Source organism: Carassius auratus, chromosome 19 (assembly GCF_003368295.1).
Source record: "Carassius auratus strain Wakin chromosome 19, ASM336829v1, whole genome shotgun sequence".
In the NCBI taxonomy this organism is placed as follows: domain Eukaryota; kingdom Metazoa; phylum Chordata; class Actinopteri; order Cypriniformes; family Cyprinidae; genus Carassius; species Carassius auratus.
The window spans coordinates 28,455,729-28,480,808 of record NC_039261.1 but is presented as its reverse complement, the minus strand read 5'-3'; the positions used below and the strand labels follow the sequence as shown (position 1 = coordinate 28,480,808).

Here is a 25,080-nt window from a genome sequence, read left to right as displayed (position 1 = left end):
TGAGTTAATGCATAACATTTAGTTTTCATATATGTACCACTGTTCCAAAATGTGTTAGCTAACCATGTGCTGATTAGCGTCTTTGAGCTAGGTTCAAAAGTATCTAAAATGTATATATATATATATATAGAGAGAGACTTTACATGACATTTTTGAATGGCAGTGGTTTTTAATCTATTCTGTTTGAATCTTTTCTTTACAATGGTACATTGAATGAGCAGCATATGATATAACAATGTTGTCAAGTACTGTAATATTGCCATAATTTATGATACTTACCACTCCTTAAAAGACATTAGCACCACAAAACCTAAAGCTTCAGGTCGAGCAGGATGTGCCAACAGAGATAAAACATCACATGCAATATGTTTACATCATTTTAAATGATTAACAGACATGCAAACTTGAGAAAATACTAGTGAAATACAATGATGAAATCATTCACGAGAACTGGTTTTCATAAGCTTGAACGAGCGTGACACATTTCTCTACCATGGTCTAAAATGTCAGAAAGCAATTATGAATGTACTGAGGGAAAAAAAAATTGGCAGTCTGTTCTATCCCCCAACTGAATAACCCCATTTAAAGTAACATGTACAAATTCATAGTGTTTGCACACAGAAAAAAATAAGGTTAACATGAATTTAATTTTTTTATCACAGTTACTAAATATTCTTCTGGTTCCTGTGTGTATTTGGCAATAAGGAGAGAGACATTCCTTTACTTAGCTGGAAGGTATTTGTCTTATCTCCATCGAGAAAAGGGAGTGTACCTGAGGGTGGAGTTTAGTCCTGACTGATCAGTATATTATACAAAGAAAGAAAGGAAACATGCTCAGTCTTTCACTGGGTGTCCGTAGTGTGCTTGACCAACATCAATCCTTAGTAAGCAGAAAAACTCTTAACTGAACTTTGACTGAAACTTCCAGCAAAAAACCCCAAAAGAGGTAAGAATGATTTCAGGTAGTTGTAAAACTTTTTGTGGTCTCAGATTACAATCTAAATATTGTTCTTTTAATTCTGTTGTCATTTACTTTAGAATGTGATCAGTGTTAATTCATCATAGAGCAAGGATTTTCAGATAATTGAATGCATGTGCTGTAGTTCCTGCTTTCGTGAATGTTATGTTTTACATATGCTCACTTTTTTAACCACACCTCTTAGCAATAAAGAGCTAAAGTGCTTTATGAAATGGCCAATATTTGCAGACACATTTGAACAGGGATGATTATTTTAAGTAATGTACTTGGCTAAAGAACTGGTCAAACATTTAAATTATGCATTTATTCAAAATGCATTTTTCATTCAAAAGTGACTTTCAAATGAAGGAGACTAAAACATAAGCAAGGTGTTGCCACATACAACAGTGTTGCAATAAATAACTTTGCCCAGTACTTCATAGTTGTGGAGCAATTGAACAAGCTATCCACAGAATTACAAAAGTACAATAAGGCTTTCTTTATGTACTGCACAATGCATTATGAATTGATTGTATGCCAAATATGTTGTTTTCTTTATAAGTATTCTTTGTATACATTCTTCAAAATGTAAATGTATTATTATTATTTTTTTTATTTTGGTATGAAAAGTCAGAAAAAGAGCATTACATACATTACATCAGCGTAAGAAAACCTTTATGATTCAGTAAACACTATTCAAGGACACTTTTTGACACACACACATATATATATAAATATAAATATATATATATATATATATATATATATATATATATATTTTTTTTTTGTATAATGTGTCCAAAAGTGTCCTTGAATAGTGTTAACCTGAAGTCCCTTTAAGAAAATGTCTGAAACCACAGAGTCATGTGACTTTATGGTTTCAGAAGTCCTTATTTAGAGCTGACACTGTCTGCATCCAAGGAATTTGGACAGGAAGAGGCCATTAGCAGCCCCGTTTTTTATTGTGTAAGGGTTAACCCCCCCCCCCACCCCACTTACAAGAAGAATGCTATTCATGGTTTTCTGCAACAGTGAGACTTCATAACTAAGATACAATTTAAAACAAACATCCCTGCACGAAAATTTACATAAAACATTCAGTGATTACACAAGTAAAATTTCATTATATTGCACATTTATAACAGCAAAGCTGACCAAAGTGCTTGAAAAAGTAAAAGATAAACATACAATATACAAAACAAATGATACAATAAAACAATGGATTTTTTTATTATTATTATTCGTTTATTTGTCAGGGACAATGCAGCGCACATTATTACATACATAGTTATCATCACAGTCAGAGCCATAACAATATGTGTAGATGTGTTGCATAGAAGGTTTCTAGTCGATAGGCGAATTTGCAACCCCAGTCCCTGGTAACACAGATAAAATCCAATTAAAATGCATAGGAATAAAGATATCTTTTCAACTTCATTTTAAAAGATTTAATAGAAGGTGCAAGGCGGATGTCCAGTGTCCATGTCATATCCTTGTTATAAAATCATTAAAATCGTGGAGGAAAGGAATAGTAGGACTAGATTTATTGTCCAGTATCTGCTCTATTTTTCTCAAAAAGTTATGAGCAATGCATTGTAGGAGTGCATAGGAAACAAACACCAAAACAGCGCCACCTGATTAAACCGGGGTTTCCAACTCTGCTTTTAGGCTCAGTCTCATGCTGTCACGTTGCCCACGTAAATCTTTTGCCAAAAAAAAAAAAAAAAAAAAAACGCCCAAGTGCTGTGCAGACCACATTTTGCAGTATTTTGATGTCGTAAACCATTCAGTCTGCACAACGTTGCATTAAGTAGAACAAAGGTATTGAAGACCTTCTGCAACCTCTTGATTGGACCCCACCTGTGAGGCGTGAAACATAAGAATTCCTTTGCACATGGGGGTGGGTGATAAAACAATATCATCTTGAGTCATGATAAAATAGATTTTTTAAGATTCCAATTACAGTGTTTTAGGATTTATGATTACAGTGATAAAATCTAGACATTTTTATTCAAAATGGATTAATCTAACAGCAAAAATAAATGCATCAATGGCTAGTCAGTGTTTGTCACTAATGAACTAATAGATTGTTCTGAAAAACTACAATCACACAGAAAGTGAAAAAGAAAACTGAAAGTCCTTCACGAACACCAGTCACAATAAAAGTCTGGTTCAACTTGAAGAAATGATGACAGAAATATGTTACTGCAGTAGGTCTACTAAAATGTAGTTCTCAAGTAATAATAATATTTTAAGGAATATCATACAACCAAGGTATTTTTTCAGTAATTTACAGTTACACAGTGCTGTTATGTGGCATCTTGTATGACAAAAAATAAAATAAAATGCAATGTTTAATTGTAAATATATATATTTTTTCATTAAAAATGAATTCAACTAATTAGACACCATTTGTTTATGGTAAATTTGTATTAAATCATAAAACACCGAATCCATTAAAAAATAAAAGGGAAAATAAATTATCTTTACATTCATACGGAGCCCCCGCACATGACACGCAGGAAAAAATAGTGGACTAAATCATGCGCACGATTTACTAATTTGTTCCCTCAATGTACTAAAATGAGTACAGTACAGAAAACCAATACAGAAAAAATAAAGAAACAGAGATAAGACATGTTTGCATTGCAAAAAACACAAAATAACGCACAAAATGAATACTTAGATCAAGTTCAACTTCTGTTTGGCCGCTCCATAATGGCAAGTGATAAATTAAATGATGTTTTATTAACAAGATTCAGGAGGAGCGCGTCAGATATACTTAGCCTCATCAACACAGGTGGACCATAATCAAGTAATCAATCCCATAGTATAAATATCGCCGACTTACCTCAATCCATTGACGGTTTATCAGCATCCCTCCTCCACCCCATCTCCTCACTTTTAGTTCACTTTATAAATAGACGGGGAAGTGGGGGTACTCTAGGTTCGGTCCATTCCCGAGCTCGGAGCCCTTCCCCGGACAGCACGCCAAATATGCATACCATACCTCAGCTAATTATATGTAACCTTGAACTTGTGCATTGTCAGTTGTGTGTGTCGGTAACATCCCTTTTAATAGTGTTTGTAGTGCAGCAGAGAAATTGGCAATATTAAAAATATGTTTTTAGAGGAGTATATGTGTGTGACATTTATTGTTTTTATTTTCTATAATTTAGTGTATTTTGTAGTCTTTCTGATTTACAGCTGTTGACAAACAAGCTATATGCAGTTTATATTGTAACATTTATATACTACGCATGTTTTCTGTTAAATGGTAAATACAGTACCATAGAAGTAATACTAGGCATCTAATAAGCATAGATGTGCGGAAAGTTTCTAAAATGTGTGTCTACTACCGCATTTATCATTTGGTAATTTATAGGATTGAGATTAAATAAAAAAAAAAACATTTTGGATCAACTGTTGCAGACTAATATTAAATATTGGATAATATAAGGGCAAAACATAACTTATAGAGTTCATTTTAGTTTTATATAGTTAAGAAAATATAAAAAAATATCTAGGCTTTAAACTCAGCTAGAAGCTACTGATGTTCGATGATACAGTGACACAAATTATTTAGGAAATACATTTTCAGTCACTCACTCTAATCACAGAGCAATCTCTTCCATACTATACTTTACATGGGAGTGACTTCTGGCTTAAGAAAATATAAATATTCTAATTGTGCAACAACAAAAGGAATGTTTATACACACAATATATTCCACCTTTTGTATAATATGCCAAAAAGATTATGAGAAATATATTTTTGTATATTTTGAAAGAGAGAGAGAGTGCGCCTCATACACTTTAAGTATGATTGGGTAACTGACAAGTTGAAAGTTAGTCTGGGTCGTTGATTCTTAATCCTGACATTCTTCAAGAATACATGAGAATCATGTATTTCCAGTTTTCCATTGCTTACAAGGTTCATGCAAAGTAAAAAACATGCACACTTTTCCAAGTGAGGCAATGCTCAAGAAGTTATTTCCTGTGAGGACAAGTCATAAAAGGGGTGAAGGGTTCTTTCATTGTTAGAAAAAACAAGTTTCAACAGGGTTCTGTGGTTTGCCTTTTCTACAATAAAAGTACTTTTTAAATGTGTGACTAATAATTATTCCTATGTAATCCACAGACTCTGGTGCAAGAAAACCCACAAAAAATGCCAGCTCAGGAAAATCGTGGTTTTCAGGGTCCAGTAGCTGGAGTGTTCCTTGAACATTCAAATGAAACCATTACAATATACCAAGCCTTCAAGAAGCGCTTGTTGAAGCCAGGAACATGTCTGGCACTGTTAGAAGCTCAAGCTGCAACAGGAGGAATCATCGACCCCATCAAAAACTTGACATGGTCTGTAGATGATGCAGTAAAGGAAGGCATTGTGGGACATGAGATGAAAGAGAAACTTCAGTTAGCTGAGAAAGCAATCACGGGCTACACAGATCCATACACCAACCAACAGATCTCACTCTTTCAGGCCATGCAGAAAGATGTTATCCCAAAAGAACATGGCATTAGATTACTTGAGGCACAGATCTCTGCCAAAGGGATCTATGACCCTATTGAAAAATGCCATCTAACAGAAAAACAAGCCTACGGGAAGGGTCACTATGACAAAGATCTTTTAAGAGACCAAGTGGATGCCCTAAAAGTATTCTATGACCCAAACTCTCAAGAAAACCTCACCTATGCATCACTGATAAAGAAATGCACTGTAGCCCCAGAAACAGGTTTGCTGCTGTTCCCCATCCGCATCACATTTAAAGGCCTCCGCAGAGGTGTAACCTCCGCTGAGCTTCTGGCATCAAAAATTATTGACCAACAGACATTTGAAAATCTGCATAAGGGAAAAACCACCACCCAGGATGTGATGTTAATGGAAACAGTGAAAGAATATCTAGAAGGTAAAAAGAGCATTGGGGGAGTAGCTGTGCTCTCCACAAACAAGAGAATGAGCATCTATCAGGCAATGAGACAAGGTATAATCATGCCTGGCTCTGCTTTGATTCTGCTGGAAGCCCAGGCTGCAACTGGATTCATGATTGACCCTGTTGAAAACAAGACATACAGTGTAGATGAAGCCATTAAACAAAAACTTGTAGGGCCTGAGTACCACACAAAATTGCTTGCAGCAGAACGTGCAGTAACTGGTTACAACGACCCATACACTGGTGAAACCATATCTCTTTTTCAAGCTCTGAAGAAGGAACTGATCGTAAAGGAACATGGGATCCGATTGCTTGAGGCACAGATTGCAACTGGTGGAATTATCGATCCAATAAACAGTCACAGAGTTCCTGTGGAGGTAGCATACAAGCGTGGCTTCTTCGATGAGGAAATGAATGCCATCCTTGAAGATCCTGGAGATGACACTAAAGGTTTCTTTGACCCAAACACAAATGATAATCTGACATATCTACAACTGCTGGATCGTTGTGTCATCGACCCGTCTACAGGACTCACATTATTACCCATTCATGATCCATCCAGTAGTCTGAATCACACATTCATTGGCTATGACATCAAAAAAGTCTTCAAGGCTGTCATGGTAAAAGTGACATGTGGAAAATACATGGGAATGACTGTTTCGCTCTGGGAATTACTTATGTCTGAATACTTCACTGAACAGCAAAGGCAAACCTTCATCGAGCAATACAGAAACAAAACAGTCACAATTGAAATTATAGTCACCAAAGTCCTGGAGATCATTGAACATTCAGTGAAAACAGCTAATGTAGTTTTTGAAGGTATAAGAGAAAAAGTAACTGCAAACCAGCTCGCTGAAGCTGACATAATCACAGAGAATGATCTAGCAGATCTCAGAGAAGGAAAAAAGACTGTCAAAGATGTTACAGAGAATGAATCTGTGCAAACATACCTTCAAGGTAAACCAAGCATTGCTGGTGTGCTGCTTCCTGACTCCCAAATAATGTCAATCTACCAAGCCCGACAAAAAGGAATTCTGAGACCAGGAACATCACTCGTTCTTCTTGAAGCCCAGGCTGCAACAGGTTTCATAATTGACCCAATTGCTAATCAGAAGTTTTCTGTAGATGATGCAGTGAAGGCACGAGTTATAGGGGCTGATCTTCATGCAAAATTAAGCTCAGCAGAGAAGGCAGTGACAGGTTACCAAGATCCTTACACTGGCAAGAAAATCTCATTGTTCCAAGCAATGCAGAAAGATTTAATTGTGAAGGACCACGGCATACGTCTGCTAGAGGCCCAGATTGCCACAGGGGGCATCATTGATCCTATAAATAGCCATCGCATTCCTGTTCATATTGCTTATAAACGAGGATATTTTGATACAGAAATGAATCAGATCCTTTGTGATCCAACTGATGACACAAAAGGATTCTTTGACCCAAACACTCATGAAAACCTTACTTATATGCAGCTGATGTCCAGATGTGTCATTGACCAAAGCACAGACCTTTGCCTTTTGACAATCAAAGGAAACGACAAGAGAGTCAAAATAGGGGGCAGTGCCATAGAGGTGTTCCAAACCACATATGTCTCTGTGAGATACGGCAGATTCAGCAACAAGAAAGTGACACTCTGGGATCTCATCAACTCTGAATATTTGTCTGAGGAGAAAAGGCAGGAGCTGTTAAAGCGCTACAAGTCCAAAACAATCACGATAGAGGAAATCATAACAATTATTTTAGAGATAATTGAGAGCAAGGAAGTACAAAGAAATGTTGACCTCAGTGTAAATGGTCTTAGAGGAAAAGTCTCTATTTTGGAGCTGCTGGATTTGGGAATAATAGATGAAAAAACATACAAAAATTTGCTTGAGGGGAAGCTAACAATCAAAGACCTCACTGAGATGGGCACTGTGAGAAACTTCCTTACTGGAACAAGCTGTATAGCAGGTGTAATATTGCAGAAGTCAAATCAGAAAATGAGCATCTACCAAGCCAAAAAAGAGGGCTATCTTACCCCTGGCACTGCATTGTGTCTTCTTGAAGCACAGGCTGCCACTGGTTTTATTATTGATCCAATACAAGACAAGAAACTCACTGTTGAAGAGGCCTTGAAGCAGAAAGTCCTTGTTCCAGAGTTGTATGAAAAACTCTTGGCTGCTGAGAAAGCGGTGACTGGTTACAAAGACCCATACACTGGCAAGACAATATCACTTTTTGAAGCCATCAAGAAAGAACTTATTGTAAAGCAGCATGGAATACGTCTACTTGAAGCCCAGATTGCAACAGGTGGCATCATTGATCCTTTAACAGGTTTGCATTTACCACTTGAAGTTGCTTTCAAAAAGGGTTATTTTGATGCAGACTTAAACAAGGTCCTTGCTGATCAAAGTGATGACACTAAAGGATTTTTTGATCCCACCACACAAGAAAATCTGACCTACATGGAGATGTTGGCACGATGCATCAAGGATCCTGATACTGGTCTTTTCCTTCTTCCAGTTGCTGAAAAAGGGAAAACACCAAAAACGTCACAAAATATTCTCTCAGATGCTGAGATCAAGGAAGAATTTGAGAAAAACAGTGTTGTTGTTTCTGTTGGCCGTTTCTCAGGAAAAACACTGTCTCTTTGGGAAGTAATACATTCTGTATACTTCACAGATGAACAGAGGCAGGAGTACTTTGAACAATATCGTCAAGCTAAGATAAACATCAAGGATGTTGTCACCACAGTTACCAAAACTATTCAAACAATAGAAAAGAAAGAAGCAATTTCTCAAACCACTATGGGCCTGAGAAAACCTGTTTCGATGCAACAGCTGCATGACTCTGGAATCATTGACAACAAAATGTACAAAGAGCTGCAACATGGTAAGGAGACACTTGAAAATGTGGTTAAACTTGAATCTGTTCAAAGATACTTGAAAGGCACTGGAAGTATTGCTGGAGTAAAGCTTAAGCCATCAGGAAAAGTGTTAAGTTTATACATGGCAAAAACTGAAGGCGTACTCAGTTCCGATGCAGCACTCTCGTTGCTTGAGGCTCAGGCAGCAACTGGATATGTTATCGATCCAATCCAAAACACACATCACACAGTCATGGAGGCTGTCAGAGCTCAAATTATAGGACCAGAGATACTGGAGCACTTACTATTGGCTGAATGTGCTGTCACTGGCTTCAGAGACCCCTACACAGATGAGCAAATATGCTTATTCGAAGCAATGCAAAAGGGTCTCATCCCTCTTAAACATGGATTGAACCTCTTAGATGCACAGCTTGCCACAGGGGGAATTATTGATCCAATTGGCAGCTATAGGCTGCCTGTTCAGAAGGCAATATTGAAAGGATGTGTGAATAATGAGACCAGTGATCTTTTGGCAAAAAGTGAAAAGGGGTTTTCTGACCCAGAAACTAAAGAACCTCTTACATATCAACAACTCATGAAGAAATGTGAAAGGAATTCAACCACTGGCCTACTCCTTCTCCCAGTAGATGAAAAGAGTTCTGAAAACTCAACATACAGTGACAAGCAAATAATAAAGGTCTTCAAAGAAAAATCAGTGATCATTAATGCTGGTAAGTTTGCAGATAAACGTTTATCACTTTGGGATGTACTACACTCAGGGTACATCTCTACAGAGAAAATGAACGAATTTCTTGACCTATACAAAAAAAAGAAACTGTCAATAGAGGAGATAACGGAAATGGTGACAGCAATCATAATTGAAGTAACAACAAAAAAACATTCATTTAAAGGTCTGAGAAAACAAGTGTCAGCAAGTGAGCTATTTGAGGCAAAAATCATCTCAAAAGACATTATGGGTAAGCTTATCAATGATGAAGTAGATGATGAATATATCAACCAAATGGAATCTATTCAAAAATACCTTGGAGCAACAAACTGTATTTCTGGTGTGTATGTCCAGTCTACAAAACAGACCATGAGCATCTTCAATGCCAAAAATAAGGGACTTCTGACACCTGGAACATCTCTTGTTTTGCTTGAAGCTCAGGCTGCCACTGGCTTTATTATTGACCCAGTGAAGAATAAAAAGCTGTCAGTAGAGCAGGCGGTGACTGAAGGACTTGTTGGGACAGAATGGAAAACCAAACTGCTCTCTGCAGAACGGGCAGTCACTGGTTACAAAGACCCCAGCACAGGGAACATAATCTCCTTGTTCCAGGCCTTGAAAAAAGATTTGATCGTCAAGGACCATGGTATTCGTCTGTTAGAAGCTCAGATCGCCACTGGAGGCATCATTGATCCTGTGCACAGCCATCGTGTTCCTGTGGAAGTGGCTTACCAAAGAGGGTACTTTGATGAGGAGATGAACAAGATCCTCTCTGATACAGGTGATGATACCAAAGGATTCTTTGATCCCAACACACAGGAGAACCTCACATACTTGCAACTTGTGGAGCGGTGCGTTAGAGACCCCAACACTGGCCTCAGCCTCCTTGTGATTGTGAAAAAGGGTGAGCACTACTTCTTCATTGATGAACATACAAAGAATATTCTTAAGTCTACAACCACAAAGAAAGCAGGAGGTAAATTCCAAGGAGAGCTGGTCACTCTTTGGGATCTGATCTACACAAATTACATTTCTGAGGAAAAGAGGAGAGAACTAGTTCAGCAGTTTAAATCAGGTACAATAACTATAGAACAGTTCCTAGAAATAGTCCTGACATTGATATCAGAGAAATCAGGAACAAGCACCCAAACTATTACAACAATAACAACTACAACAGCAGAGACAACCCTAAACCAAACATTTCAAGGTATCAGAAAGGATGTGAGCGCTGATGAGTTGTGGAAATCCAAAGTCATTGATGAGAAAATTTACAAAGACCTAACTTCCGGAAAAGTAACAGTTGATCACGTAAGTGAAATGGACTCTGTGCGAAAATACCTGAAAGGAACAAATAGCATCGCTGGTGTGTTTGTACAGTCTACCAAACAGACCATGAGCATCTTCAATGCCAAAAATAAGGGACTTCTGACACCTGGAACATCTCTGGTTTTGCTTGAAGCTCAGGCTGCCACTGGCTTTATTATTGACCCAGTGAAGAATAAAAAGCTGTCAGTAGAGCAGGCGGTGACTGAAGGACTTGTTGGGACGGAATGGAAAACCAAACTGCTCTCTGCAGAACGGGCAGTCACTGGTTACAAAGACCCCAACACAGGGAACATAATCTCCTTGTTCCAGGCCTTGAAAAAAGATTTGATCGTCAAGGACCATGGTATTCGTCTGTTAGAAGCTCAGATCGCTACTGGAGGCATTATTGATCCTGTGCACAGCCATCGTGTTCCTGTGGAGGTGGCTTACCAAAGAGGGTACTTTGATGAGGAGATGAACAAGATCCTATCTGATCCAGATGATGATACCAAAGGATTCTTTGATCCCAACACACAGGAGAACCTCACATACTTGCAACTTGTGGAGCGGTGCGTTAAAGACCCCAACACTGGCCTCAGCCTCCTTGTGATTGTGAAAAAGGGTGAGCACTACTTCTTCATTGATGAACACACCAAGAATATTCTTAAGTCTACAACCACAAAGAAAGCAGGAGGTAAATTCCAAGGAGAGCTGGTCACACTTTGGGATCTGCTGTACTCAAATTACATTTCTGAGGAAAAGAGGAGAGAACTGGTCCAGCAGTTTAAATCAGGTACAATAACTATAGAACAGTTCCTAGAAATAGTCCTGACATTGATATCAGAGAAATCAGGAACAAGCACCCAAACTATTACAACAATAACAACTACAAAAGCAGAGACAACCCTAAACCAAACATTTCAAGGTATCAGAAAGGATGTGAGCGCTGATGAGTTGTGGAAATCCAAAGTCATTGATGAGAAAATTTACAAAGACCTAACTTCCGGAAAAGTAACAGTTGATCACGTAAGTGAAATGGACTCTGTGCGAAAATACCTGAAAGGAACAAATAGCATCGCTGGTGTGTTTGTACAGTCTACCAAACAGACCATGAGCATCTTCAATGCCAAAAATAAGGGACTTCTGACACCTGGAACATCTCTGGTTTTGCTTGAAGCTCAGGCTGCCACTGGCTTTATTATTGACCCAGTGAAGAATAAAAAGCTGTCAGTAGAGCAGGCGGTGACTGAAGGACTTGTTGGGACGGAATGGAAAACCAAACTGCTCTCTGCAGAACGGGCAGTCACTGGTTACAAAGACCCCAACACAGGGAACATAATCTCCTTGTTCCAGGCCTTGAAAAAAGATTTGATCGTCAAGGACCATGGTATTCGTCTGTTAGAAGCTCAGATCGCTACTGGAGGCATTATTGATCCTGTGCACAGCCATCGTGTTCCTGTGGAGGTGGCTTACCAAAGAGGGTACTTTGATGAGGAGATGAACAAGATCCTATCTGATCCAGATGATGATACCAAAGGATTCTTTGATCCCAACACACAGGAGAACCTCACATACTTGCAACTTGTGGAGCGGTGCGTTAAAGACCCCAACACTGGCCTCAGCCTCCTTGTGATTGTGAAAAAGGGTGAGCACTACTTCTTCATTGATGAACACACCAAGAATATTCTTAAGTCTACAACCACAAAGAAAGCAGGAGGTAAATTCCAAGGAGAGCTGGTCACACTTTGGGATCTGCTGTACTCAAATTACATTTCTGAGGAAAAGAGGAGAGAACTGGTCCAGCAGTTTAAATCAGGTACAATAACTATAGAACAGTTCCTAGAAATAGTCCTGACATTGATATCAGAGAAATCAGGAACAAGCACCCAAACTATTACAACAATAACAACTACAACAGCAGAGACAACCCAAAACCAAACATTTAAAGGTATCAGAAAGGATGTGAGCGCTGATGAGTTGTGGAAATCCAAAGTCATTGATGAGAAAATTTACAAAGACCTAACTTCCGGAAAAGTAACAGTTGATCACGTAAGTGAAATGGACTCTGTGCGAAAATACCTGAAAGGAACAAATAGCATCGCTGGTGTGTTTGTACAGTCTACCAAACAGACCATGAGCATCTTCAATGCCAAAAATAAGGGACTTCTGACACCTGGAACATCTCTGGTTTTGCTTGAAGCTCAGGCTGCCACTGGCTTTATTATTGACCCAGTGAAGAATAAAAAGCTGTCAGTAGAGCAGGCGGTGACTGAAGGACTTGTTGGGACAGAATGGAAAACCAAACTGCTCTCTGCAGAACGGGCAGTCACTGGTTACAAAGACCCCAACACAGGGAACATAATCTCCTTGTTCCAGGCCTTGAAAAAAGATTTGATCGTCAAGGACCATGGTATTCGTCTGTTAGAAGCTCAGATCGCTACTGGAGGCATTATTGATCCTGTGCACAGCCATCGTGTTCCTGTGGAGGTGGCTTACCAAAGAGGGTACTTTGATGAGGAGATGAACAAGATCCTATCTGATCCAGATGATGATACCAAAGGATTCTTTGATCCCAACACACAGGAGAACCTCACATACTTGCAACTTGTGGAGCGGTGCGTTAAAGACCCCAACACTGGCCTCAGCCTCCTTGTGATTGTGAAAAAGGGTGAGCACTACTTCTTCATTGATGAACACACCAAGAATATTCTTAAGTCTACAACCACAAAGAAAGCAGGAGGTAAATTCCAAGGAGAGCTGGTCACACTTTGGGATCTGCTGTACTCAAATTACATTTCTGAGGAAAAGAGGAGAGAACTGGTCCAGCAGTTTAAATCAGGTACAATAACTATAGAACAGTTCCTAGAAATAGTCCTGACATTGATATCAGAGAAATCAGGAACAAGCACCCAAACTATTACAACAATAACAACTACAAAAGCAGAGACAACCCTAAACCAAACATTTCAAGGTATCAGAAAGGATGTGAGCGCTGATGAGTTGTGGAAATCCAAAGTCATTGATGAGAAAATTTACAAAGACCTAGCTTCCGGAAAAGTAACAGTTGATCACGTAAGTGAAATGGACTCTGTGCGAAAATACCTGAAAGGAACAAATAGCATCGCTGGTGTGTTTGTACAGTCTACCAAACAAACCATGAGCATCTTCAATGCCAAAAATAAGGGACTTCTGACACCTGGAACATCTCTGGTTTTGCTAGAAGCTCAGGCTGCCACTGGCTTTATTATTGACCCAGTGAAGAATAAAAAGCTGTCAGTAGAGCAGGCGGTGACTGAAGGACTTGTTGGGACAGAATGGAAAACCAAACTGCTCTCTGCAGAACGGGCAGTCACTGGTTACAAAGACCCAAACACAGGGAACATAATCTCCTTGTTCCAGGCCTTGAAAAAAGATTTGATTGTCAAGGACCATGGTATTCGTCTGTTAGAAGCTCAGATCGCTACTGGAGGCATTATTGATCCTGTGCACAGCCATCGTGTTCCTGTGGAGGTGGCTTACCAAAGAGGGTACTTTGATGAGGAGATGAACAAGATCCTATCTGATCCAGATGATGATACCAAAGGATTCTTTGATCCCAACACACAGGAGAACCTCACATACTTGCAACTTGTGGAGCGGTGCGTTAGAGACCCCAACACTGGCCTCAGCCTCCTTGTGATTGTGAAAAAGGGTGAGCACTACTTCTTCATTGATGAACACACCAAGAATATTCTTAAGTCTACAACCACAAAGAAAGCAGGAGGTAAATTCCAAGGAGAGCTGGTCACACTTTGGGATCTGCTGTACTCAAATTACATTTCTGAGGAAAAGAGGAGAGAACTGGTCCAGCAGTTTAAATCAGGTACAATAACTATAGAACAGTTCCTAGAAATAGTCCTGACATTGATATCAGAGAAATCAGGAACAAGCACCCAAACTATTACAACAATAACAACTACAAAAGCAGAGACAACCCTAAACCAAACATTTCAAGGTATCAGAAAGGATGTGAGCGCTGATGAGTTGTGGAAATCCAAAGTCATTGATGAGAAAATTTACAAAGACCTAACTTCCGGAAAAGTAACAGTTGATCACGTAAGTGAAATGGACTCTGTGCGAAAATACCTGAAAGGAACAAATAGCATCGCTGGTGTGTTTGTACAGTCTACCAAACAAACCATGAGCATCTTCAATGCCAAAAATAAGGGACTTCTGACACCTGGAACATCTCTGGTTTTGCTAGAAGCTCAGGCTGCCACTGGCTTTATTATTGACCCAGTGAAGAATAAAAAGCTGTCAGTAGAGCAGGCGGTGACTGAAGGACTTGTTGGGACAGAATGGAAAACCAAACTGCTCTCTGCAGAACGGGCAGTCACTGGTTACAAAGACCCAAACACAGGGAACATAATCTCCTTGTTCCAGGCCTTGAAAAAAGATTTGATCGTCAAGGACCATGGTATTCGTCTGTTAGAAGCTCAGATCGCTACTGGAGGCATTATTGATCCTGTGCACAGTCATCGTGTTCCTGTGGAGGTGGCTTACCAAAGAGGGTACTTTGATGAGGAGATGAACAAGATCCTATCTGATCCAGATGATGATACCAAAGGATTCTTTGATCCCAACACACAGGAGAACCTCACATACTTGCAACTTGTGGAGCGGTGCGTTAGAGACCCCAACACTGGCCTCAGCCTCCTTGTGATTGTGAAAAAGGGTGAACACTACTTCTTCATTGATGAACACACCAAGAATATTCTTAAGTCTACAACCACAAAGAAAGCAGGAGGTAAATTCCAAGGAGAGCTGGTCACACTTTGGGATCTGCTGTACTCAAATTACATTTCTGAGGAAAAGAGGAGAGAACTGGTCCAGCAGTTTAAATCAGGTACAATAACTATAGAACAGTTCCTAGAAATAGTCCTGACATTGATATCAGAGAAATCAGGAACAAGCACCCAAACTATTACAACAATAACAACTACAACAGCAGAGACAACCCAAAACCAAACATTTAAAGGTATCAGAAAGGATGTGAGCGCTGATGAGTTGTGGAAATCCAAAGTCATTGATGAGAAAATTTACAAAGACCTAACTTCCGGAAAAGTAACAGTTGATCACGTAAGTGAAATGGACTCTGTGCGAAAATACCTGAAAGGAACAAATAGCATCGCTGGTGTGTTTGTACAGTCTACCAAACAAACTATGAGCATCTTCAATGCCAAAAATAAGGGACTTCTGACACCTGGAACATCTCTGGTTTTGCTTGAAGCTCAGGCTGCCACTGGCTTTATTATTGACCCAGTGAAGAATAAAAAGCTGTCAGTAGAGCAGGCGGTGACTGAAGGACTTGTTGGGACAGAATGGAAAACCAAACTGCTCTCTGCAGAACGGGCAGTCACTGGTTACAAAGACCCCAACACAGGGAACATAATCTCCTTGTTCCAGGCCTTGAAAAAAGATTTGATCGTCAAGGACCATGGTATTCGTCTGTTAGAAGCTCAGATCGCTACTGGAGGCATTATTGATCCTGTGCACAGCCATCGTGTTCCTGTGGAGGTGGCTTACCAAAGAGGGTACTTTGATGAGGAGATGAACAAGATCCTATCTGATCCAGATGATGATACCAAAGGATTCTTTGATCCCAACACACAGGAGAACCTCACATACTTGCAACTTGTGGAGCGGTGCGTTAGAGACCCCAACACTGGCCTCAGCCTCCTTGTGATTGTGAAAAAGGGTGAGCACTACTTCTTCATTGATGAACATACCAAGAATATTCTTAAGACTACAACCACAAAGAAAGCAGGAGGTAAATTCCAAGGAGAGCTGGTCACACTTTGGGATCTGCTGTACTCAAATTACATTTCTGAGGAAAAGAGGAGAGAACTGGTCCAGCAGTTTAAATCAGGTACAATAACTATAGAACAGTTCCTAGAAATAGTCCTGACATTGATATCAGAGAAATCAGGAACAAGCACCCAAACTATTACAACAATAACAACTACAACAGCAGAGACAACCCTAAACCAAACATTTCAAGGTATCAGAAAGGATGTGAGCGCTGATGAGTTGTGGAAATCCAAAGTCATTGATGAGAAAATTTACAAAGACCTAACTTCCGGAAAAGTAACAGTTGATCACGTAAGTGAAATGGACTCTGTGCGAAAATACCTGAAAGGAACAAATAGCATCGCTGGTGTGTTTGTACAGTCTACCAAACAGACCATGAGCATCTTCAATGCCAAAAATAAGGGACTTCTGACACCTGGAACCTCTCTGGTTTTGCTAGAAGCTCAGGCTGCCACTGGCTTTATTATTGACCCAGTGAAGAATAAAAAGCTGTCAGTAGAGCAGGCGGTGACTGAAGGACTTGTTGGGACAGAATGGAAAACCAAACTGCTCTCTGCAGAACGGGCAGTCACTGGTTACAAAGACCCCAACACAGGGAACATAATCTCCTTGTTCCAGGCCTTGAAAAAAGATTTGATCGTCAAGGACCATGGTATTCGTCTGTTAGAAGCTCAGATCGCCACTGGAGGCATTATTGATCCTGTGCACAGCCATCGTGTTCCTGTGGAGGTGGCTTACCAAAGAGGGTACTTTGATGAGGAGATGAACAAGATCCTATCTGATCCAGATGATGATACCAAAGGATTCTTTGATCCCAACACACAGGAGAACCTCACATACTTGCAACTTGTGGAACGATGCATTAGAGACCCCAACACTGGCCTAAGTTTGCTAGCTTTAAAAAAGTAGATATGATTTGATGCAAAACGCTATGCAATATATTCTTCATTAACTATAATCACTGTTCTGTTTCCACCTATGCCAGAAACAAATCTGTAAATGTATATCAGTTAACAGTCAATTTCAGTGTGCATTGCTTACAATATATAACATACATGTTCAGTTTTACATTTTTAAACTGAAATTTAGAAGCATCAGTAAAAGCGCAAATTCTATTTGTTTAAAATTATTTTAAATGTTACAATTTTACATTTAATCTTTTTTTAACTCATGCTCTCTTGTGGTGTTCAAAACAATTAAAAAAATTATAAACACAATTGCAATATGTTAGTTTGTTTGATAATTTTCATGTCAGTAATCTCTTTCATCTCATTAAACATTCCTTGTTTACACGGTGACGTCATAACATTTATTGAATTCCAGCACATGAAAATGAGAAAAATGGTTGCCAATTAGGGTAGAAAAGACGAACAGTATTAATGAAAAAACAAAACAAAAAAAACTATAGTTGCAAACCTAACATTATCTTTAAATACAAATCTCAGAGAGAGAGAGAGAGAGAGAGAGAGAGAGAGAGAGAGAGAGAGAGATTTTGTACACTTTAAAAATGAATTTAATATCAGAGTTTCTGCAAAATATACATGTTCAGTCTAATTTGTCCAGTAGTAGCTGAATGTCTTCTCGACCATGATATACTCGTTTGAGTCCTCTGGGCAGATAACGGCAAGAAGACAGATTCAAGTACTTCAGTGCTGGTGACTGGCTTATTAGTAACCTGTGAAACATTCAAAATGGTATTAGAACATAACTATATACTAAAACAAAAAAAGAAAATATTAGCAATTTCTATTATTGAGTATTTATAAACACTTTAAATTTTTTTTTTTTTAAAGTAGGGATATGCCGGTATCAAATTTCCCTGTTGTGATTAATTGCTTATGCTTTTATCATGGTATACACAGTATTATCACAGCATTGAAATTTAGTTTATAAATCTACAGGCTAAATAACTTAATTTTTTAATAACAAAATTTACATACAATAAAGCAATAAATAAAAAAATATAAAGTTAAAAGTTTTAAACTATAAAGACCCATAGATATCACTTTACAATAAGATCTCATTAGTTAACCTTAGTTAATTCATTAACATTCACAATGAGCAATAGTTACATTTGCTACAGAAGTTATTAATCTTAGTTAAAAAATACAAATCTTAGTTAATGTTAGCTCATTAAATAACACAGCTGCAACTTGAGATTTTGAATGTGTTATTATATATTGGAATAACTATGATGAATGAATGTTCAGAACAATTTTTCATTGGCAGTTTATGTTAACTAATTAATTAACTAATGTTAACTAATGAAGCCCTAATGTAAAGTGTGAATTAACAATAAAAAAACAAAACACTTTAAAAACAATATAACAATATCTAGGGAAATTTGCAGTCCAGATTAAAATGACTTTTTTTTTTTTTTTTTATAAATAGCTTATTAAAGGTCCCGTTCTTCGTGATACCATGTTTCAAACTTTAGTTAGTGTGTTATGTTGTTGTTAGAGTATAAATAATATCTGTAAAATTCTAAAGCTCAAAGTTCAATGCCAAGCGAGATATTTTATTTAAAGTTCCCGTTTTTTGTATTTTTTTGAAGCTTTGATTGTGTTTACAGTGTGCAATATAACATGTATTTATGTTTCACGTGTAAAAAAAACACTGTATTTTTCACACAATTCACCTCTCTGTACCGCTGTTTTCACTGTTATAAAAACGGGCTGATGACTTCCTTGTTCTATGAAGTCCCTCCTTCAGAAATAAGTAACGAGTTCTGATTGTGCCAGTGGTTCCCGTGTTGTGATTCGACAGGAGCTTAGAGCACGCTGCCCTCCTGGAAACGCGATTGGGCTTGTTTTGGAGTAGTTTTGAGAAGCAAGTGGGCAGTGCCCTCAGCTGCTGTCGAATCACAACACAGGAACCGCTGGCACAATCAGAACTCTTTACATATTCCTGAAGGAGGGACTTCATAGAACAAGGAAGACATCAGCCCGTTTTTATGACAGTGAAAACAGCGGTAAACAGATAGGTGAATTGTGTGAAAAATAGTGTTTTTTTACATGTGAAACATGAACACGTGTTATATTGCACACTGTAAACAATCAAAGCTTAAAAAAACCCACAAAAAACGTGACCTTTAAGTCTAAATACTTACAGGGTTAGTTCATCGAAAAATCTAAATTATGTTATTATAAACTTACCCTCATGTCGTACCAAACCTGTGAGCAAACCTGGCTCGGCTCGGTGTTCATCTTCAGTTCTCTCTTCACAGCAGTTCAGTCAGTGTACTGTTTGAGTAAATTAATTACTCTGGGATATTGGTTTGTTTTAACTCTGAGGGAGTGCCAGCCACATTAAAAAAGTTAACAGCTTAAGTCACTTGTGGATTAATGCGTATTAGAGATGCGTACAGTTTAAAATGATTCAGTTCGATTTGGTGAACTGGTTCAAAAAGATCCGGTTACATCAAATGATTCGTTTGTGAACCGGATATCACAAACTGCTTTGTTTTGAACTCTCTCACAACAGACACGGAAGAGAAGACAATGAATAAAGTTTTTGCTATTTTTGGACCAACATGTATTTTCGATGCTCCAAAAAAATTCTAACTGACCCTCTGATGTCACAAGGACTACTTTGATGATATTTCTCTTACCTTTCTGGACATGGACAGTATACCTTACACACAGTTTCAATGAAGGGACTGAGAGCTCTCGGACTAAATCTAAAATATCTTAAACAGTCTTCCAAAGATAAACGGAAGTCTCACAGGTTTGGTACGACATGAGGGTGAGTTTTTAATGACATAATTTAGATTTTTCGATGAACTAACCCTGTAAGTATCTGGCACTAGGGCTGGGAAATATATAAAGAAAACATTTTTAGTCGATATCGATATTCAATCTCTCATAATGTTTGCATTTGTATCTAAATAATTAAAAAACATTTTTTTTTGCCATTAAAAAAACAAAACCAAAACAATTTAGATTTAACAGCTAATTTAAGCAGTTAAAAAAAAAACTAGACCAAGTGATCACTTACTGCTTTTTAATAAATGAACACATGTAGGCCTATATGAAACTGAGGTAGTGCAAAACAAGTACAGAAAGTGCATTCTGTCAACTTTTTTAGTGCATGCAATTGACAATTTAAACTATGCAACTGGGATAAGTATTTATTTATTTTTAAATTACAAGTTTTTTAAGCTAAGAATACAAGTCTGTCAATTGTCTGCATTTTTAAGAGAAGGTTTGTAGCATGAAAGTCTATGGCCCATAGTCTATGTTTCTCTATTCAAACATCAGCGGTCGACTAAGTGCACTTTCTAATCGCTAAACTCCAGCTTGTTAGTATTTTCAGATCACCGGCGGCGCTTCCGCAATGAGGAGTGTGCATGTGCGCATGGTTGCCAGATTGCTTAAAATAAGCAAACACTGGGCAGAAAATGTAATTGCATTACCGAATACCGGCACATGTCTACTAAGTATATGTGCATAGCTACATTATTACCTGAGTGCAGATGAAGTGATTTTAGTACCACTGAGGTTCAGGGAGCGAAACAAATCGACTCCAGCACCATGTGCAAGACGCCCCATGGCAATCTCCATGTCTTCTTCTGAAAATGGCTGGTTGGCCAAATCAAGTTCCCTGAGGGTGCTGCTCCATTTGTGGGCAAGCATGTGTATGCCTTTCTTGGATGCTACCATGGCATTACTGTTGAAGTACAGACCCCAATACAGACACTCCAGTCCTACACAAGACAAGACAGCAAATTGTAAAAAGAAGCACATTGTATGATCATATCCTTCCACACAGTAAACTATGAGAATAAAATGAGGGGAAAGTCCATCAAACCATGTGATCATATGAACCATGTTCATATGCATTTTTGTGGTTTACATTGCATTTTCCCTACTGTGGGAGGCACGTCAATGTTCACTTTCTTCTTATTCCAAAATCAAGACTTACTCTCACAAGGCAGAGCATAGAGACCAGTGGCTGTGATTCGAGAGCCACCGCGTAGGTCCAGCACACGCAGGTGGGGGGAGCCATGAAGCACATTGTTTAGGTCACCGTCAGTCATGAAAGAGTGAGAGGAAGTGGCAATGCACAGCTCCTCTAGCATGGGAAAACCAGATGTTGAATTCGGTGTGTTGCGGATCTTTTTAGGAACTGGAGTGACATTCATCAACCTAAAAGTCTAAATTGCAAAATAATTTATAAGAAAAAAAATAGGATTGTAATATTTTATATTTGTAGTATCATTTTTTGCAAAAAAAAAAAAATATATATAAATTCTCATTCTGGAACATGTCACCATTAATAAGAGGAATATGTCAAATATTCTTTAGAATTTCAAATAGTAACTGTGCGATTAACTGAAAAATGACAGCTGTGCAATCACTGTACACAATTTTTCTTGGTCTTAAATATTTTTTTATTAATGATATGTCAATGAATTAATGAAACTAAGGCATATTCAATTTAAATATATATATATATATGAGGAGTGATAATAGATTTGGTTTGTGTACATCATGGCACATTTTAGTTTAATACCTGGAGTTTAGGGCATCCAATCTGCAAAGCCTGAATACAGATGGGAAGCTGGCAGTATCCTCCATCTAATTTAGTATTGATCTCCAGCAGCATGAGCTCAGGACAGCAACCTTTCTTTAATTTCAGAGACATTTCAATCATCAGAAACAGATATCAAGTTTACAAATTCACATACTTTTATATAATAAAGACATTTTATAATATATTTCAAAGTTTACACTATCTTTAAAAAGCAGAGGGAGTAAGCATATTAAAAGTAAATAGTAAAAATATATACTTACAGACAAAGCACTTAGAAGTTTGTCGCTCTTGGTGCTGTGTGTGAAGTAAATTTTCTTTATTTGGTTGCCGTATGACTCAAGGAAGGACACCAGACCATCAACATTAAACTAGATTTAAAAAAAAAAAAATTACAATAAAAAATACTTACAATTCATAAAGTAAAAGCTCACATTAAAAAGAAAGTGCAGTCATCATTTACTTCTCATGTCATTCAAATATCTCTTTGACTATGACCCCAAGGTTTTAACATGTGTGACTATGTACTGACTTGCTGGTCTTTTTCATGCACCTTGAACCGAATCTTCTCAAATCCCACAAAAATATCAAAGTTATTTTCCACAGAAAAAAATAAGCCATACAGGTTTGGAATGACAAAAGGGTGAATAAAATAGAATTTTCATTTTTAGGTAACTCTCCCTTCAAATCTAAGCCAACAGTTTGCATACAAACCTCTGAGTGTTGCAAATTTATATTCTCTAATGATCGACACTGAGAACCAAGATTTTGGAAGGCTGTGTCTGTCATTCCCGTGCAGTAATCCAGTTTGAGAGAATGAAGATTGGTACATGATTGTGAAACTTTCTAGAAAAAAAAAAACAGAGCACAGAGATTATCAGAAACAGATTTAGAAAGCGGTCCAAAATTTCACAACAGATTGATTGTCATTACCTGAATCACATAATCAACATGTTTTTTCCAGTGGCAAAGGGAGAACTCTCTCAGCTGAGAAAATCTGAGAGAAACAATAATAACAAAACTTAGCTGTTTAGCATAGATGGAGCTTGTTATCTATGTATTATCTCACATTGAAAAGATTCATAAGTGTTCAAGTTCTTCTTGTCTGGTTCAATCACTGACCTGTTTTCAGCTAGCCAGTCTATAGTGTTCCTAATCTTCTGTTCTGTCCCAGGTAACTGACTCTTACCGGGTTCAATCCAACAGTAGCCAATTGACACACTACGCCACAGGATTGGAGAGGATGCAGCTCCATTCCATAGATGGCAAACTCTGCCGACCCTTTAAAGACAGAAAACAAATGAACTGTCAACATAAAGCAATTACAGTATCTGTAGCAAAGCTGAACAGAAACAGAATATCACAAATACAGAGCATATGCATCACCTGCACAGAAAAGGTACGGCTCCATCCTGGAGAACTGCAAACTGAAAGATTTTCACCAAGACCTCTATTGGCAAACTTTGACCCCAGCGGTCAAAGCTATCAGCATTAACAATCTCCAAATCAACGTTTTTATCAATAGCTCGCTCTGTGACTTTGGGGATTACTTTTACTGTTGCTTTTTTCGTTTTGTTAGCAGAGGTTTTACTCTTGCCTTTTGTGTTTGTTTTCTTTTTCTTAGATCCCTTCCGCTTGGGCTTCCATATGCTGTCACTACTATTTACATTTGATATAATCAAAAGCATGTCCTCTCCCTCCTGGATGGTGTAATTTGGTCTTACAGTTCGTTTTACAGTTTTTTTCTTTTTCTTTTTGGTTTTGTCATCCGTGACGGAATCCGCTTTTCTTTTCAAAAGTTTTTTTGGTTTTGTAGGTGCAGACTGGGATGTCCCAGCTGTGCTGGATTGAGTGGCTGACATTTCTCCAGAAGAAGCCTGGAGAGACTCGGGCTCTGTGTTTGAATTGGGTAACGTTACCTCCATTATTGTACTTTCCATGCCTTACTGTTGGTCACTAAGGATCTCCTCGCTGAACAGCGTCATTCATGAGACTGTAAACAAAATATATAAAATTGGCAAAAGAACGACTTAGATAGCTGACTATAAAAATAGCTCCTTTTTGTGCATTGCTGCAAACAGATTAAACAGCGGTTTTCGGGTCTTTGCTGAAAATCTGTCCAGTCGTGTAAATTAATTTAGCGTCCGTAGCACCATTATTGAAACACTATCTGCACGATACTCCTTTGTTGTTGTAGTTAGCCGAGCGCCATGATGGTCTTTCTTTGGTCAACGAATGTCGTCATATCCGCTTTCGTACACAGCGATGCAAGATCTGCCCAGCCTCATAGACATCATGCCCAGCCTAGCCATTCTTCTCATATTTCTTTTATGAGAATTTAACTCTAAAAAAAAACACCAAAGATTTTGTTAAAAAAAATATTCAGAATATGCGTTTATCCAAAGCGACTAATATTAAGGAGGCATAACACGAGAACACACAGTACAGCTCTAAATAAAATAAATTGATTATGGAATATGGATTAAATGGAATATACGTTGGAATATACGTTGTTTGTTTGATATCTGATACAAAGGCTAAAGTCGTCAGATTCGTTAACGAAATCTTTTGAGTCTTATCGATGGTTTGAAAAAGATGTCTGAATCTCACGATTCTGAATAAACGATTCATTCACAACTCGGACTGAATCGGTCCGATGGATTCGCGAGTCAATTGTACAAGAATCTTTTGTTTCCCATTTCTAACGTATACCTTTATATATATATATATATATATATATATATATATATATATATATATATATATATATATATATATATATATATATATAATTAGAACTAGATTTATGTTAAAAATGACAAAATCGAGGCATAGAAAAGTTCATAGAAAAGAAACCTAAGAAACAACAAGTACCTTATTGGAACAGTTTGGACAGATTGTTTTTGCACAAACATTTTAAAAATAAAAAT

General features: G+C 38.0%; 2 protein-coding genes across 2 annotated transcripts; one reads left to right on the top strand and one right to left on the bottom strand.

Annotated features, from left to right (window-relative positions):
• The first annotated feature begins 814 nt into the window (after positions 1–814).
• eppk1 (epiplakin 1) lies at positions 815–17,908 on the top strand. The gene is made up of 2 exons (XM_026290021.1): positions 815–946; positions 5,099–17,908. Exon 2 carries the CDS (start codon positions 5,126–5,128, stop codon positions 17,525–17,527), a length of 12,402 nt encoding a protein of 4,133 aa, XP_026145806.1. The 5' UTR covers positions 815–946; positions 5,099–5,125; the 3' UTR covers positions 17,528–17,908.
• Positions 17,909–17,956: 48 nt separating this feature from the next.
• Positions 17,957–24,409, bottom strand: fbxl6 (F-box and leucine-rich repeat protein 6). Its single transcript, XM_026290022.1, has 9 exons — positions 23,537–24,409; positions 23,273–23,431; positions 23,084–23,147; positions 22,865–22,996; positions 22,414–22,521; positions 22,133–22,246; positions 21,542–21,773; positions 21,083–21,323; positions 17,957–18,293 (listed from the first exon to the last, which is right to left on the bottom strand). The coding sequence occupies exons 1-9, from the start codon at positions 24,088–24,090 to the stop codon at positions 18,164–18,166; spliced, it is 1,734 nt and encodes a 577-aa protein (XP_026145807.1). The 5' UTR covers positions 24,091–24,409; the 3' UTR covers positions 17,957–18,163.
• Between the last annotated feature and the right edge of the window lie 671 nt (positions 24,410–25,080).

Excerpts from the sequence above, each read along its gene's own strand:
- eppk1 (XM_026290021.1), top strand. The coding sequence starts at position 5,126 with ATGCCAGCTCAGGAAAATCGTGGTTTTCAGGGTCCAGTAGCTGGAGTG.
- fbxl6 (XM_026290022.1), bottom strand. The coding sequence starts at position 24,090 with ATGGAAAGTACAATAATGGAGGTAACGTTACCCAATTCAAACACAGAG. Across the intron at positions 21,774-22,132 it reads TTGGATGCCCTAAACTCCAG|ACTTTTAGGTTGATGAATGT; the intron begins GTATTAAACTAA and ends TTTGCAATTTAG. Across the intron at positions 21,324-21,541 it reads CTATGCTCTGCCTTGTGAGA|GACTGGAGTGTCTGTATTGG; the intron begins GTAAGTCTTGAT and ends TGTCTTGTGTAG.